At 36.3% G+C, this 14,846-nt stretch overlaps 1 protein-coding gene across 7 annotated transcripts in view; it reads right to left on the reverse strand.

The window, feature by feature from the left end:
- The window catches only part of ATP13A3 (ATPase 13A3), a 54,483-nt gene that overhangs the window by 16,791 nt on the left and 22,846 nt on the right, over window positions 1-14,846 (reverse strand). For all 7 annotated transcript variants that reach the window (XM_042878050.1, XM_042878051.1, XM_042878049.1 and 4 more), the window contains 15 exons: window positions 12,321-12,401; window positions 11,099-11,168; window positions 10,138-10,272; window positions 9,013-9,085; window positions 8,319-8,450; window positions 7,199-7,378; window positions 5,527-5,684; window positions 4,692-4,880; window positions 3,755-3,816; window positions 3,037-3,187; window positions 2,496-2,612; window positions 1,534-1,551; window positions 1,275-1,428; window positions 1,069-1,189; window positions 192-316 (listed from right to left, as the gene is read on the reverse strand). In XM_042878050.1, coding sequence (XP_042733984.1) covers window positions 192-316; window positions 1,069-1,189; window positions 1,275-1,428; window positions 1,534-1,551; window positions 2,496-2,612; window positions 3,037-3,187; window positions 3,755-3,816; window positions 4,692-4,880; window positions 5,527-5,684; window positions 7,199-7,378; window positions 8,319-8,450; window positions 9,013-9,085; window positions 10,138-10,272; window positions 11,099-11,168; window positions 12,321-12,401 — 1,766 coding nt within the window. The remainder of the gene's footprint in view (window positions 1-191; window positions 317-1,068; window positions 1,190-1,274; window positions 1,429-1,533; window positions 1,552-2,495; window positions 2,613-3,036; window positions 3,188-3,754; window positions 3,817-4,691; window positions 4,881-5,526; window positions 5,685-7,198; window positions 7,379-8,318; window positions 8,451-9,012; window positions 9,086-10,137; window positions 10,273-11,098; window positions 11,169-12,320; window positions 12,402-14,846) is intronic.

Below are 14,846 nucleotides of genomic sequence, written 5' to 3' on the forward strand. Positions count from 1 at the left end.
TCTGACTTACCAAAGCACCTCTTAACCAAAATGATGTGTAGTTTCACAATAGCTTCTGAACGTCATTCTTGCATAAACATAGCATTATCCCAGTGTATCAACACAAACATTTTTACTTCATACACTACATTCAAAATAAATCTGTTCAAAAATAACTTTTTTTTTTGTTATATGAATGTTTATGCACTAACCTGTAACCATGACAGTGCGAATGTTGGCTTTATGCAAATCTTCAAGTACAGCAGGGGTTTCTTGCTTTAACTTGTTTTGCATTATAATTAACCCCATAAAATCCATGTTACTTTCAATAGCATCTCTGTATGAAAGGAGGCAAGGAAAAGAACATTGGAAGAATTACAATTATTTGACATAGTTTAAAGAACCTGACCTTATGCTTATCAAATAAAAGAGACATTCATTTTAACTGTGCAAAGTGTGAAGAATTCACTTTTTAAGAGCGATCCAAGAGAACACCACCATTTCCATTCATTTATGCTCATTCCCCTTGTTTACACTGAAAATAACAAAAGAAAAAGAAAGTGTTGTTTCTTCTCATGCACAACTGTCTAGTTTTCAATCAGAACTCTTTCTGAAAGATCTGACATTCCCCAAAAGGAAGGTTGCTCTTGGAAAAAATGCATTCACTCAAATTTTCAACTGTTTAGAATGGATGTCTAATTTCTTTTCCTGATTAGCTGAATCAGAACATACAAACTACCCCAGTAAATTGTCAAAGTAAGGGAGATTAACAGTCATTAGCTAATTAAATGACCCCTTAACTTCATTTCATATGAAACTCAGTGCATTTACAGGTCTTGTGTATGCTACTGCCACTCTAAATTTTTGTACCACTATTAGAGGAAGACCTCCTTAAGTTCCTACGTAGTGCTCAGGGTTCAATTAATGAACATACAGAACTGCATAGCAAGACAAAAACAAGCTAAAGAAGAAGAGTAATCGGATTTAAACCAAAGTAAGCATAACACGATTACTCCAAAGCGTGCAGTTTTTAAAGCCTGCTGTTATTCAGCTTAAAGGAAAAGAAAAAAAAAGCAAAGCCATTCTTACCTATTAATGGTCTGAACTTTGTGCCATGTAAGTTTAGACTCCAATTTTCTGTGAGCAAGAGCAATAACTCGGAAGCCCTGCTTAGTGTATTCTTCCAGGACACTCTCAAAGTCAATAGGAACTTTAAAAAGGTCAAGTTAAGAATGATTAAAATTAGTCATACCACAGCTGAGCTGCACAAGAGAAAAATCAGGTTGTTCCTTTACCTGTTTCCTGCTTACACAAGCTTGCAATCACTTCAGGGGCACCTTTCATATAAGCATCCATTCTCTTCTCCCCAAGAATTCTTGCTATTACACACATGCGTTGCAAAACTGAAGAAAATGGAAACTGGCGCACAATCCCAATTTCATAAGAGGTCTGTGTAACAGGGAACAGAAGAACAAAAGGGTTACATCCACAACTTCTGAGAAATAAAAAAAAAAAAGGAACGATTTATTGAAGAAGAAAACCAACAGCACTTACCGAAAGCTCAAATAATTCCTAAGGAAAAAAAAAAAGAATTCCTGTAAATATTTAAGTATTTTTCCAAATATCAAATATTTTAACTTAATATTGGTAACATAAACTGGTAAACCAATTTATATTTACAGCACCCTCAGTCACATTACATTTGCAATGGATTGCAATGGAACAAACGATGAACATGGATATACTGTACTTGTTAAGTACCTTTTACTTTAATTGAGATATATTAGATCTTGATTAGAATTTGTAATTCTTTTCAGTCAAACCTGTGTCCACTTAAACCATGTAAATTATTAAAGTAGCAAAGCATTCCAGAACAACGTCACTATTACAGAGTAACACAAAAGTCATGTAGCAAATTCCAAGAACGTTCTTAGCTACTGCACAGTAATAACTGCTGTGTGTACTCTGAGATCCGAACAACAAAAAAGCTTCTAGCCACTGCAGAAGAACTCACAAAGCAACCAACTTGCTGTATGTCCTCCTGCTACCTTACTCTGATATTCTGGTAGAGTTCTTGCTTGCATTCCTTGTGCATAATAACATCCCAAGTACATTTTATTTAACTCAGCACTGGCATTACAACAAGCATCTCTAAAGGTACAAGGTTGGCAAGAACCACGGTAAGCTCACCAAAACACTTTATTAGCACACTGAAAATTTGGTAATGATACTAATATTCAAACGTCTGAACTCAAAAAGTGTTACTGCACTCTATAACCAGTCTGTTGGTGTCGCAGTGCTGGCAATCAGTCTGCTCATCTATTACAGCACCATCTGCTGAGCCACTTTTTGCAACAACAGCTAAAACACGTCTTCTCTATTTTTGCCATCAAGAAAAACCACCAAACAATTCCATAACTGTCTGAATAATATCAGCCAGATCAGCATGCACTAAAACATATTTGTGTAATTTAGAGGATTAGTTTAATTTGGCAAAATGCTTTGAATCTACATACCATTTCTTGATTGGTTGCTTGCTTGGATTCTGGAAAAAGTTGTTTCGAAGGTCGCACCACCGTTGGCATGATTCGATTATGAAGTGCTGTCTCCTCTTCCGTTGCTTCTTCTAAAATCTGTATGAATTAGTTGATCATTTTTAATGCATTCATTAACTTCTATTTTTTCATAATTTCCAGGAAACAGTCTTGGAAATGAGCCCAAAGCGCAGTGATTTGTTGTGAAAGTTCAATGTTCAATGTCCTAATTTAGCAGTTAACCTAAGGCTCATTTAGCTATTTTACAAGTTAATTGTATACAGTAAACCTTTGCTGCACTCCTTATGTCATCAAAAGCAGTAAATGAGCTGCTCACGTTTTTTTCATTTCTATGAATTGTTGCACAGTGTAAATTTTAGAAACACTTTCAAGTTAAGACCTCCTTTCCACGTTGACAGATAAGCATTATCAAAAGCCTACTTTTCCATTACAACGTCACATAATACCACAGCTTGTATTTGACACTTAATGGTGACTTACTCTGAATGAAAGAAACACTTACCCAACCTATTGCTTCAAACATCTTCAAATCAAGTGGATCCCCAGAAAGCACCCCTTCAATTTTAGTAAGGGAATGACAAGTTGCCATGCAAGCAATAAACTCAGACTTCAGCAAGCTCTCACTGCAAGCCCTCTTTTCCGGCGAAAGGAAACTAAAACAATGAAGTTATAACATACTTAGCACTATAATTATTTACTATGAGCCAATTCAAAAGGTTTGTTTAGATTAACAGAGGATAATTGACTGCACAAGTTTCTTCACTATTTTCACACATGACAGAAGACGGATCTAGTCTCTGGACTGGAACCTTTAGAAATAGTCAGAACTCCCAACTGATTCAAAAATATTAATTCATACTCTAGTTTGACTCCCCTTCTACAGAGGCTTTGTCACTTTAAATGTAATTCAATTAGCTAAGCCAATTCATCTCAGCAGCCCAAAAAGTCATCACTAGGAGGACAGGGCTAAAGAAACATGCTGTATTTTAACTACATTGTTTCTTCAGTATGAAGCTAATGAGATCTCAGATTTTAACCGATTAAATTCTCCCTCATCCTCTTCTGATTTATAACTTTCAGTACATCTAAAACATTTTTTCAGATGCATTCTTACAGCTTCTAACAGAAATGCAAACTTAGGAGCTCAAATTAAATCTTCCTCTGCTGAAGATGCTACAGAACAACTAAATATCAAATCTGCTATCAACTGTTATCCTTACCGAGCATTTTCCACCCGCTGAATTCCCCAAAGATCCAAGCCATCCTCAGTAAGTGTGCCAGTCTGCAAAGTGAACCAATGGGAGGTAGAAGAGAAAAAAAAAATTCAGAATGAAGTTATCCTCGAGTAAAAACAAATTCACAGTTCATGAGCTGTATCACACCTGAAGAATACATTTTATTTCATCTTCACTTAAAAACTGAAACTACTAGCTGCCTGTTAGCTTTTTGCTAGTAACTAGGCTCCTGTTACAAAACCTTAAAAAGCATTGAAAGCAATCGAGCACCGACCTAAGGACCAAAGTAACAGATCTTTAAAATCCTGACATGATAGCTCAGTATTCTCTGCCTTTGGAGAGCGGTGACAGAAGAAAACAGGTACTGAACCGTCAGTACTACTCTCCTGCATGACTGAAACAGCAGGTGAAACACATTCACAACAGATATTTTCCCTGTAAATATTTTTGTAATAGTAAGTTCAGTGTGGATTCTTAAGATTTCAGAAAAACATCTAAGAAGAAAACAGAAGAGGATTCTGGCTGCACCTATTTTTGTCTTTCAACTGTGCTTTTGTTAAACAACAAACAACTAAACATTGGCTTGACTCTTCATTTAAGTAACTTCATATGAGTAACGAGCGTGACTTCACAGTTCAATTTTCCAGAAGCCTTTGTGCAAAACAGAACCCCCATAATTTTGGTGTGTCAGTCAGGACTTGGAAGCCTTTAGATGAGACAAAATTTATGTATTACATAAACTTTTACAGCAGATCCTAAATTGAGGGAGGTAACTGACGGTAAACATTGAATACCTGACAGTTAACAGGTGACCTACACCCAAATGGAAGTAACGCCTTTCTCAGTAGTCACCAGTCTATGAATTCCCTCTTATTATACACTGCCTCCTCTTAGCAACACTAAATTTCAAAGTTCCACCCACCTTATCAAAACACACAAGATTCAGCTGGCCACAAATATTTATCCTTTGAGGGCTGATGCAGAAGATGCCAATTTTTTTCAACCGTCTTTGTGCATAAACGATGCCTGCAGTCATGGCAGCAGGGAGCGCTGGGGGCACCGTGATCGTGATAATGTCAAGAGATTCAATGACGATGGTGTGAGCTGGAACCTGCAACAGAGGTCAAAGGTAATGAACAAGAACTCAGTGTCACTATCTCACTCTCAGCAAAGAGACTGTCCTCTCACTCTCAGCAAAAGCAAAATTCGTGCTGTGCTTTCCCTAGAATAACAGGATCTGGACTGCCTAGAAACCCAGCATAATCTCCACCCACCATAAACAGCCATGATAATCCAGTCCTAATATATCCTCAAGCCATAACTTCAAGTTTTCTCCTTCCCCTGCATAACTTTAAAGCACTGACGGAATAATGCAAAAATTTGAAAGAAAATAATTAGAGCTATCGGTTAGCAACATCTTAATAGGGATTTTTCCACCCATAGCACACTTTAGATTTGTTGTATGAAATTTCTTTGAACTGAGAATCAGACAGATAGCAATTTTATGTCCAAAAGGTAAAAGAAGATTGACTTGGTAACCCGCTCAAATTACATCATAAGATATTCATATTCTGCTTTTTTACTGAATCTTATTCTCAGTAGGCTTGTTTTTCTTGTTTCTTTGATAGAAAATAAAGCAAGGATATTTTCATTTAAAATCTAATTGTTTTTCATCATCCAAAGTGCTGGAAATGATAATCAATGCTTTTCTAAAATAAGGTTTTTTTGGACACAAATTCAGTGAGATGGCAGCATACCTCATTTAAGATGCTATTGACAATGGTGTAAATAAACCCAATGCCTGCCACCACCACCAGAGACAGGAGAAACCAGTAGGCATCTCTGTAGAGCTTAAAATCAGTTGGCTTTGGATACAGTATGGAACGAACAAGCTGTCCTTTAGCAGTATTAAAGCCTAGAAACAAAAAGGAGTGACTTATTAGATGCATACACAAGAACAAAGCTTTTCAAATATATTAAAAACCTCAATGAAACCCTTAAGCTACTCATTTCATTAAGACTGTTTCCCAATAGACAGTAGCAGATGTTTTGCAATACTTAAATTACAGTGCTCATATTAAGTGCTTCACTCCGATGGCAAGAGCACAGAGCTGATTTAAATCTACCCCCTTCTACAAGGAAAGTAAACACCCAAATGGTTTGGCCTGAAAGTGTTTGTCATATTGTATTTTGTCCCTCAAACTGCAAACTCAGTGGGTGTATATACTAGCTGGAAGTGTCAGTCCTTGTAAAAAGAAAATGAAGTTATTCATAAAGTCCAAATGTAAGTACTTAAATGGTAAGTCTCCATAAGTTCCTTTAACAGTCAGAAAAAAAGGGATTCGCAAGAAAACTGCAGAGCACTGAGTTGTCTTTTAGAGAAATCAACCGCTCGATCACATTTAGATGCTTACATTAGGAGACCAGACTTGTGGCTTAGAGTCAGATGACCAGACACCCTGAGATGTTCTTTGATCTTTTGCCTCAATACAAGGGAAGGCCAAAACTGGTGTCAAGTCTTGTATGCCTGAAACATTTTGTATGTGCTTAGACTTCCAAGTCTACTACTAAAACCCCAATACAATTGTTGGGTCTATTGGCTCCCTGATAGCCTCTCTTAAGTCTGTGAGCATTACAGGAAACACTAAGCTCTCCAAGCCAACATTTGGCATACAAAATTCTACCAAAACAAAGGAGCTGTTTCAACAGTCCTGAAGAGGATGAGTTCATTACAAGATGAACAAGACTTGAAGCCTCTGGGCTTTGAATTTGTTACTGCAGGAGAGAAATCATGGACCTGTTCAGAGTTCAGCATGCCATTATGTAACAGAGTATTTAACCACAAATGCTCTGTAATTCAAGAGCACCTTCATAAAACAGAATCCCCAACTACTACAGTCGGTGTAGCTGTTTTGAATAGAAGAAGCCATCTATCAAAAGCCAAAGCTTTAAAATATTAGTAAAAATAATCACTTCTGTAAATAAATAAATAAATAAATGCTCAGGTTTCTTAGGCAAGTGTTAAGTGCACTGACAAACTGGGCAAGAAAAGCATTTTGCATTGCCAACAGCTCCACTAAAATAAGTGATTCCCCACCATCAACCCAATCCAACAGTACCCTACATCTCTGAAAAGAGGCATACATAGTGCAACACATTGTAAAAATATACGTAAAGGGTTTGAAAATACAACCAGGTTTTAAATTTATGCTGAAGATTGAGTCATTCTCTTGTCTGCCAACAGATTCTCACCACACCATTATCTAGCTCTGTTAGCACAGCAACAGGCATTTATCAAATCAGTTGGGGTATAATCATTTATCCATGCTTTAGCAACATTCAATGCAATGAAATGAAATATCACTTCATGCGCAGCTATAAAACTGAGTGTTATACTAATAAGTGATAAGCTTGAAAGTCTGTTCTCACCTGTTCTCACTACCAGAGCTTTAACTAATTCTCCAGTATAAAAACGGGTTTGGATCACATTGGTTCCACAAAACAAAGTATGTCGCTTATGAGCTTCTGGGCTGTATATTTCATCTCCCGTTGCTTTTGGATATTCTGAAGGATTTGGTAGATTAATCTTCGTGACAGGAACACTTTCACCTTAAATGGATAAACAGTATCTAAGCAAAATCAAAGAACAGACATTTTCCCTTCATGATTTCAAATAGAGAAGTACAATCCCACTTCAACGCAGGTATTAGGCAGTCTTTCACCTATTAATCTCCGCTCACCAGGTTCCTTATCAAAATTCTACCTAATCTTATTCTCTATTTTCCCATACTGAATTTGTCCCTCTTACTTGAAGTCAGAGAAGTGCAAAATACAGTTCACAAAGAAAACAGGACGAGCTTCTTTTCCTCATCTTTACTCAGAAAAACCAAAAGTTGAAGGAAATTATTCTGATCTCCTCTGGTGACTGAGTATATTCAGACCAGGGTAGCAGGCAATTTTATCTGTTGCTAGCAGCAGCATGAGGCTTGGATATATTCAAGGACCCAAATGTGATGAAACGCACCACCTCTGAACTGCAATTTTCTAAATGCTGCCAGCCTGCCACATTATCCTGGGAACAAGAAGGCCATTCTATTCATTGAAGCTGCCTGACAATGACATCAGGTTTCAGAACATGCAGGCACAAACTTATTGAGGTAATCATTTGTTTAAGAAACAGAGTAGAACAGTCTACTCACTACCATCATCCTGGAAGCAGTTAAAAAGTTTGTTTTTTAAATAAATTTTTTTTGAAGAAACATACTGCTGAATTCAATCCACACTGAGAACAGCAAGTCAAGAGGCAGGAGGACTCACTATTAAGAAGAAAACTTTTCAACAAGAAACTATTAATCATTTTTGGAGTTGCCAAGTTGTACCAGGTACCTGTTGCATTAAGTGCCTAAGTACTGATGAGTGCAATCAATGGCAGGAACATACACATTTGAGCTAAATAAATATACTCACTTCTGTAGAGCAAGCTGCAAGATAAGCATGCACACAGGTAAAAAATGTCTTCAGCCATACAAGCATAATAAGTTTATGTTACCTGTTAACATGCTTTCATTCACGATACAGGTACCGCTGAGAAGTACTGCATCACAGGGCATAATTGTCCCGTTAGATGGAATCAACATGATATCTCCAGGCACAAGATTGGTAGAAAGGATTTCTTCAATTTCTAAGTGAAGGAACACAAACAAGTTTACCTGAAAACAGTCACCACAGATCCACACAGTTCGTGTGATATTTAACACTGTGCTCCATTTTATTAGAGGCATCTTGAAAATTCCTCAAAAAGAGGCAAAAAAACCCAAATGTTGATAAAACCAGTGCCATTATAAATTAACTTCTAGAGCACATGGGTGTAGTTTATCTAACAAATGAAAATAGTCAATGGAATGCAATGGAAATCCAATGCATGCACCTCTTTAGACCAAGAAAGACATTACAATGATAACCACATACCTGGGAAGGCAGCAGATATGACCTGGAATGGTAGATATGACAAAGAGAAGTACCCTACAAAACACAAATCTGACACTTGCTAAAAATGCTATCTAGAGTAATCCTGAACAGATGACTACCATATTTCAATTCCACTTTGCAACTTCTTTTCTTATGCAATTTTGCTAGGAAATGCAAACATTACAAGCAGGAGAAAGAACAAGTATGCATCAAGTTCAAGCTCATATTTAATAAGCTACTTAAATTCAACTGTCCAAAGAGCATGCAAAGTTTACCTTGATTTCTTCTGCAGACAGAAACCCTTACAATGCTGTGAGCTGCTACCATGTCATGTAACATAACATATTGCTGCAAAGAGGAGAAAACAGTTCAAAATTTCAAAACACAGCTTCTCCTCTTCTAAATGCATACTGTACTTCTACAAGTGAAAATTGTAAGATTCTTTACTAATTCTTCTACAGCAAAATATTACTTTAAGCATTTGTATCAAAATAGTTTAGGAAATTTACAGGCAAATAAAGTTCAAGTAAATCACCCTGTACAGATTCCTACTTTCAACAGCACTCTTGGAACAAAATACACACTGCCAAGCAAATTATAAAAACATTTGCTCAGTAAGATACATAGCAATAAGACTAGAGTGAATGGACTCAAACTGTGCTAAGTTCAGGTTTGTTAATAGGAAAAATTTCTTCTCAGAAAGAGCAGTCAGGCACTGGAATGGGCTGCTCAGGGAGGTGGTTGAGTCACCATCCCTGGAGGTGCTCAAGAAATGTTTAGACGTTGTGCTAAGAGAGTAGTTAAGTGGGAAAATACTGATGGTAGGTGGACAGTTGGACTGGATGATCTTAGAGGTGATTCTATGATTCTATACAAAAGAATTGCAGTATTTATATAAACTTTGATGAAAACCTTATTATTATTTATTTTCCCACCTCTGGTATTTATTAAGAGACTGCAATTTAAGGATAGTTACTACTTCATTTTCCATTCACTACAGCTAAGTCTACACAGAAAACGCATCACCAATTTAATAATCCACAAGTCTGGGTGGTCCTCAGTTACACTGGACTTTTTCAAAGAGGAGGGAACAATGCAAGAAAGAATCAATACTGTCAATACAATCCAATACATGTGGTTGCATCTGAGTTTTATGTGAGGTAGCATTTCTGTTATCTGAGAAGGAGGCAGGTCAATCTGATTCAAGAGAGTGGGAAGTCAGCAGAAAACTGTCTCAAAAAGAACTGTAGATCCAAATTCATCCAACTCAAAGAAGGAAAATCCGTAACAAGATTCTGTGTGTACACTTCTGAAAACTTCTAAAAGATTCATAGAATTTCCACATAAAAATTATCTGGTAAATAAAAAGCTGAGAAGATGCACATTTACTTTGACCTTACCTTTCTAACAGTGTAGAGTGAGCTAACAATGGATAATACAGACATGATCACAATTGCTAATGCATAGTAGTGATATTCATCAGTGATCCACAATATCACACTGAACAACTGAAAAATGTAAAAAGGATTGAGAACCTAGAAGAGTGAAAGAACAATAAAGTTAAACCAAATGGTCAAATGCATTCTCATTCAGAAGAGTCAGAATAATTCTCCTCTAGAGAGGAGATAAAACTTCCAAATGTTTCGGGTTTTTTAACGTGGATTTTGCCTGTTTTGTCAAATTGCTCCCTCTTTTTCACAAATTCAGCCCTCCAAAAGTAGCTCTCATTAAAATAGCATGCAAGTATATGTATTAAAGATTGTATGCACTTTCCCCTACACCTCACAGCAAAAAGGATAGGTATATCTGTTGCATAATAAATTCTTATTTTCAAAGCTATCATCTCTTAATTATTAATAAACACTCTTATCCTTTAGCTCAGCTTTGAGAATTTCATTGTTCAAAATGTTCTACCACCTATTATCACATAGATAACAAATTAGCTACTCAAATTCATACTATAAAAGGGAAATGGAACAAGCAAATCAAGCGCACGTGCAAGAACACATTAGATTTTATGAGTATGCTGTAATGTAAAATACCCAGGCTGATAAAGCCACTGACTGTGTTCACCATCAAGTCTGAAATGAACCATAAAAACAAGATGCATAGCCGCTCAAAAATCCCTGGCATGTTTTTTTCATGCCCTTACTAGGGCACCACACTGTGAACTGCAAAGAGTTTGTAGCAAAGGCCTTGCAGATTTGGAGCTCTTAAAATTCCCTATCATTTTTCTTATAAGTGCTGGGCTCTCTGAGGTTTTCGTTTCACACTATCATTTGAATACTAGCCTAAGAATCACTGCACTTAAAATAACTTTTAATGATACACATTTTTGTTCATTAAAAAAAATGATCTTACCTCCTTAATCAGAAGCTTAAAAATGGAAGGCACTTTCACAGCAATTTCATTTATTCCAAAGAACATTTTCCTGCATTAAAACCAACCAAAAAATATACTTAAAATTTTTAAAGATCTTATTAATTTTGAATTAATTCCATTAATACCAGAAAATGATAAAATATCATTTAATCCATGGCCCCTTTTATCACATTTACTGTTTCAAAAGGCATTTACCATTATGCCTGTCCAATGAGATGTTACATACTTCCAACGTGAAGATGATTACTTTTTATTTCAATTTAAACTGTATTTTAGGTTCTTTCATAGATTTCTCTAAGAACTTTATTTAGGTCCACTTTTAATAATCATATCATTCTGAAACTCTGTATGTGGTTTTCACCAATTTAAGCTCTAGCTTTAATTCTTAGCCTTGCAGTAAGATGCTGTTTTCATGGTTCTGTACCTTAGTTTTAAGCACAGCACAAAGAAGGGCAAATCATGAGAAGGAAAGCAAAAAACTAATCTCTGATGGGATCTGATCTGGTTTAGTAAGATTGACATGACTGACATTAATCTTGAAGAAAAAGCCACAGATCAATAGAAAATGGAAGGAGCAAGAATATGCTTCCATATTTTAAACTGAGAAGGTCTGATACGGAAAAGAGAAAAAAAAAAAGCCAGAAATGCAACAAAATGCAAAGCTGTTTAGTTTAGGCAGCAATAAATTACAACACCAAAGCTTATGTACATATAAACATTTTGAAAATACATCCTCCAGCTGGTTGGATTCAGATTCTACACTTCAGATTCTCTTCTCACTGGGCATTCAAAGCTTTGTTCCCTGTCAGGATGCTTACACATTTAGTCTAAAATCGCATGCTACAGACAAAATACTTTTTCCAGTTACTTCTTGCTAACTCAAACTTTAAGAAGTGGAAATGTGTTTAGCTCCAACCAACCGCAGGTACATCCATGCAAACTATGGGACAAACCCCTCATACTAACTAAGCTTTTAAAATGTAAGCTAAAACCTGGGAAGCTTCATTCGTATCTTCCTAAATTAGTTGTAATTAGCAGTTAATTAAGAAACTGTAACAGTTTAGGCCATGCCATTCTCTACTGGCATCCAATATTCTTTATTAGCTATGTAACACTCTCTGCTGTCTTCTAAATTTTGTTAACTTTATGAGGAGAGACAATTGGATCAAAGCAGTTCTTCCCTCAAATATTGTAACATTACCTATAATCATGCATCTCCTTTGTCAGTCCTCTGCTGTGTTCATTATGAATTGAAGAACAGAATGTAGAGTCATCTAATCCTCTAAGTAGAGGAAAAAGTCAGTGAGTTATTTCAGAAACCTGATATTTAAAACATCAAGTATTCAGCAACACAAGAGAGTTACACCCTTAATTAATGCTCTTCTAGTTACTGTGTCACACAACTGTAGATACAAATGCCATCTTAAAAGCCTTATCGTTGACTTGTCTTACCCTGGAGGATAGTCATACCTTTATTTCAGTAATAGTAGGGATACATTTGAGAAATGAACTAAAATACTAGCATAACCAATATTCAAATCCTCTGAAGTGTGAACAAGTTTTTTAAGACATTATATGAAGTAAATTAGGACTAGGTAAAATACAGTATACATTCCAAGTGCCTCCTTTACACTGTAAGATTCATCTTCATAGGACTCCTACGTGCTGTGAAAATCAATGCTGTAAATTAGATGACCCTCAGATAAGAAAGAATGTGTGAAATATCATTGTTTATAGCTACAGGATTGTTTGAATTGTTTGAACTAACAAGCTCACTTAATTGAACATATCACATCCAATGTCCACATGTTTTTCTAGTGGACATAATTTGGATGCATAGGAAAGCATCATTATCTTTTGAAAGGCTTTCACAGATGACACAAAAAAAGAGCACTTCTCAACACAAGTTTTTTACTATATTGGAAAACTTCAGTTCTCTACAAAAAGGATTCAGAGTTGTGTCCCATTGAAGAAATACCCTTTCTACTGCGCATACACATAGTAAGAATTATGTCCATTCTCTAAGACATGGGGAAAAAAGTTTAATACCCTCACTGTTGCAAAGGCTGAAACTATGCTTCTACCAGCTTCTGGTGAAATCATTATGAGAATGTAAAAATGCTAATAAATAAACTTCATCATGGGTTTACAAATTTTCCCTAAATTATGTCAGGTTCAAAGATTTTAAAGCATGATTTTTAGATCAGCATGTAATTCTCTTCTAGTAACTGTGCCTTCCTCCCCTTCTCTCCCAGTTTTGCTCAGAAAAGAAACTTATTTTAGTTTTCAGTCCACAATGAGAGAAATTAGCCTCACTCCACTTAAGTGTTGCAGTGCTGAATTCCCAAGAGATTAAGAAAATCCCAGTATGCACATACTTTATTACACCAACTACTCATCAACTCACTCAAAGTTTCATTTGACACTAGCTAAAACAAAACAGACATACAGGGTCAAAAGTGCATCCTCTCTGGCTACACAGTCAGGTCTGATTTAGTTTCAGAACAATTGCACTTGCATTTCCTGTGTTTAAACCAGGGTTCTTAATGCTACATTATTATAAGAACAATGATAACAAAACTCAAGCTCTCCCAACTGAAATAGTTGCCCAAGAAATCTTTATTTGCTTCCCTTCTGAACTGTGATTAGTGTTTATGTAATCAAACCATTCTATCTTCTGGATACTTGCATAACTGCCTGTGCAGACTGACTTATCTTCATTATACAGTATTATACTTAGAACACAACTGCAGCTGTACTGCTTGCCTTGGGATCTTACTACAAAGCCCTCAGTCTAAAGTCCCATCTCTTTGCAAATTGATTCTCTGCCATGTTACTATAGAAGGAACTGATCAGCAGCTTAAGAAAGGCATCCCAGTGAAGGCAACCAGTATGAATGTTTAAGAATTCTTTTCATGATGTTTACATTCTTAAGTTCAATTACTATATCCCAGGTGATACCAAGAACTTCCTTACATGATCATAACTAATTCACTGTAGAAAGTAACTACACCATCCTCTTGCTCTTACTTGACTTTGCCCAAAAGTGACTCTGTACTCTGCTAGTCTCAGACGAGGCTCTTTCCCCACTTCAGCACCCAGCTGTTAAGTAGTGGATTCCAGCTCAGCTACAGTACCTGACTAAATAAGTGGTTGGTCAGGCTGAGTGAAACCTAACATATCACAGCAGTGAAAATTGGGCATATTAGCAAGAATGTGACTGAACAAACACTCACAACTTCACAGGCATAGCTGAGATTTTTCAGGGGATTATAACTCGGCTGAGCTATCACAAGAACATCAAAAGGCACAGCCAAACAGCAAATGCCAAATTTTGAGTCATTGCTTTCATGCTGAGGCACGACACTTATTTCTAACCATGTGGAGCTGTACAAATTTTCCCTTTACCTGCACCATTGTAACTTAAGAGACTTAACATAAAAAATGTATATGAAGCTTTTATTTACAAATGAAATGAGACACCTCCATCTTCCTAGAGGAGTTCCGAATTTCATAACTGCCTGTATGATGATCACTTCTTGTAACTGTTGTCACTGCTGATAACTTCCCATGTTATTCATTTGTCTGCAGAATAGGTTTCACAGAAATTTTTAGTTATTTTCCCTCCAGTCACTGGTCTGGAGTCTTTTTTTCTATATGTACTCCTTGTAGCTTTTAATGAAACTTTGAATCATGTGGAAAAGCACGTTTCCCATTCAGGCTTCCT

This window comes from Lagopus leucura, unplaced genomic scaffold, assembly GCF_019238085.1.
Source record: "Lagopus leucura isolate 7727_CA_CO unplaced genomic scaffold, USGS_WTPT01 Super-Scaffold_100021, whole genome shotgun sequence".
Taxonomy (NCBI): Eukaryota; Metazoa; Chordata; class Aves; order Galliformes; family Phasianidae; genus Lagopus; species Lagopus leucura.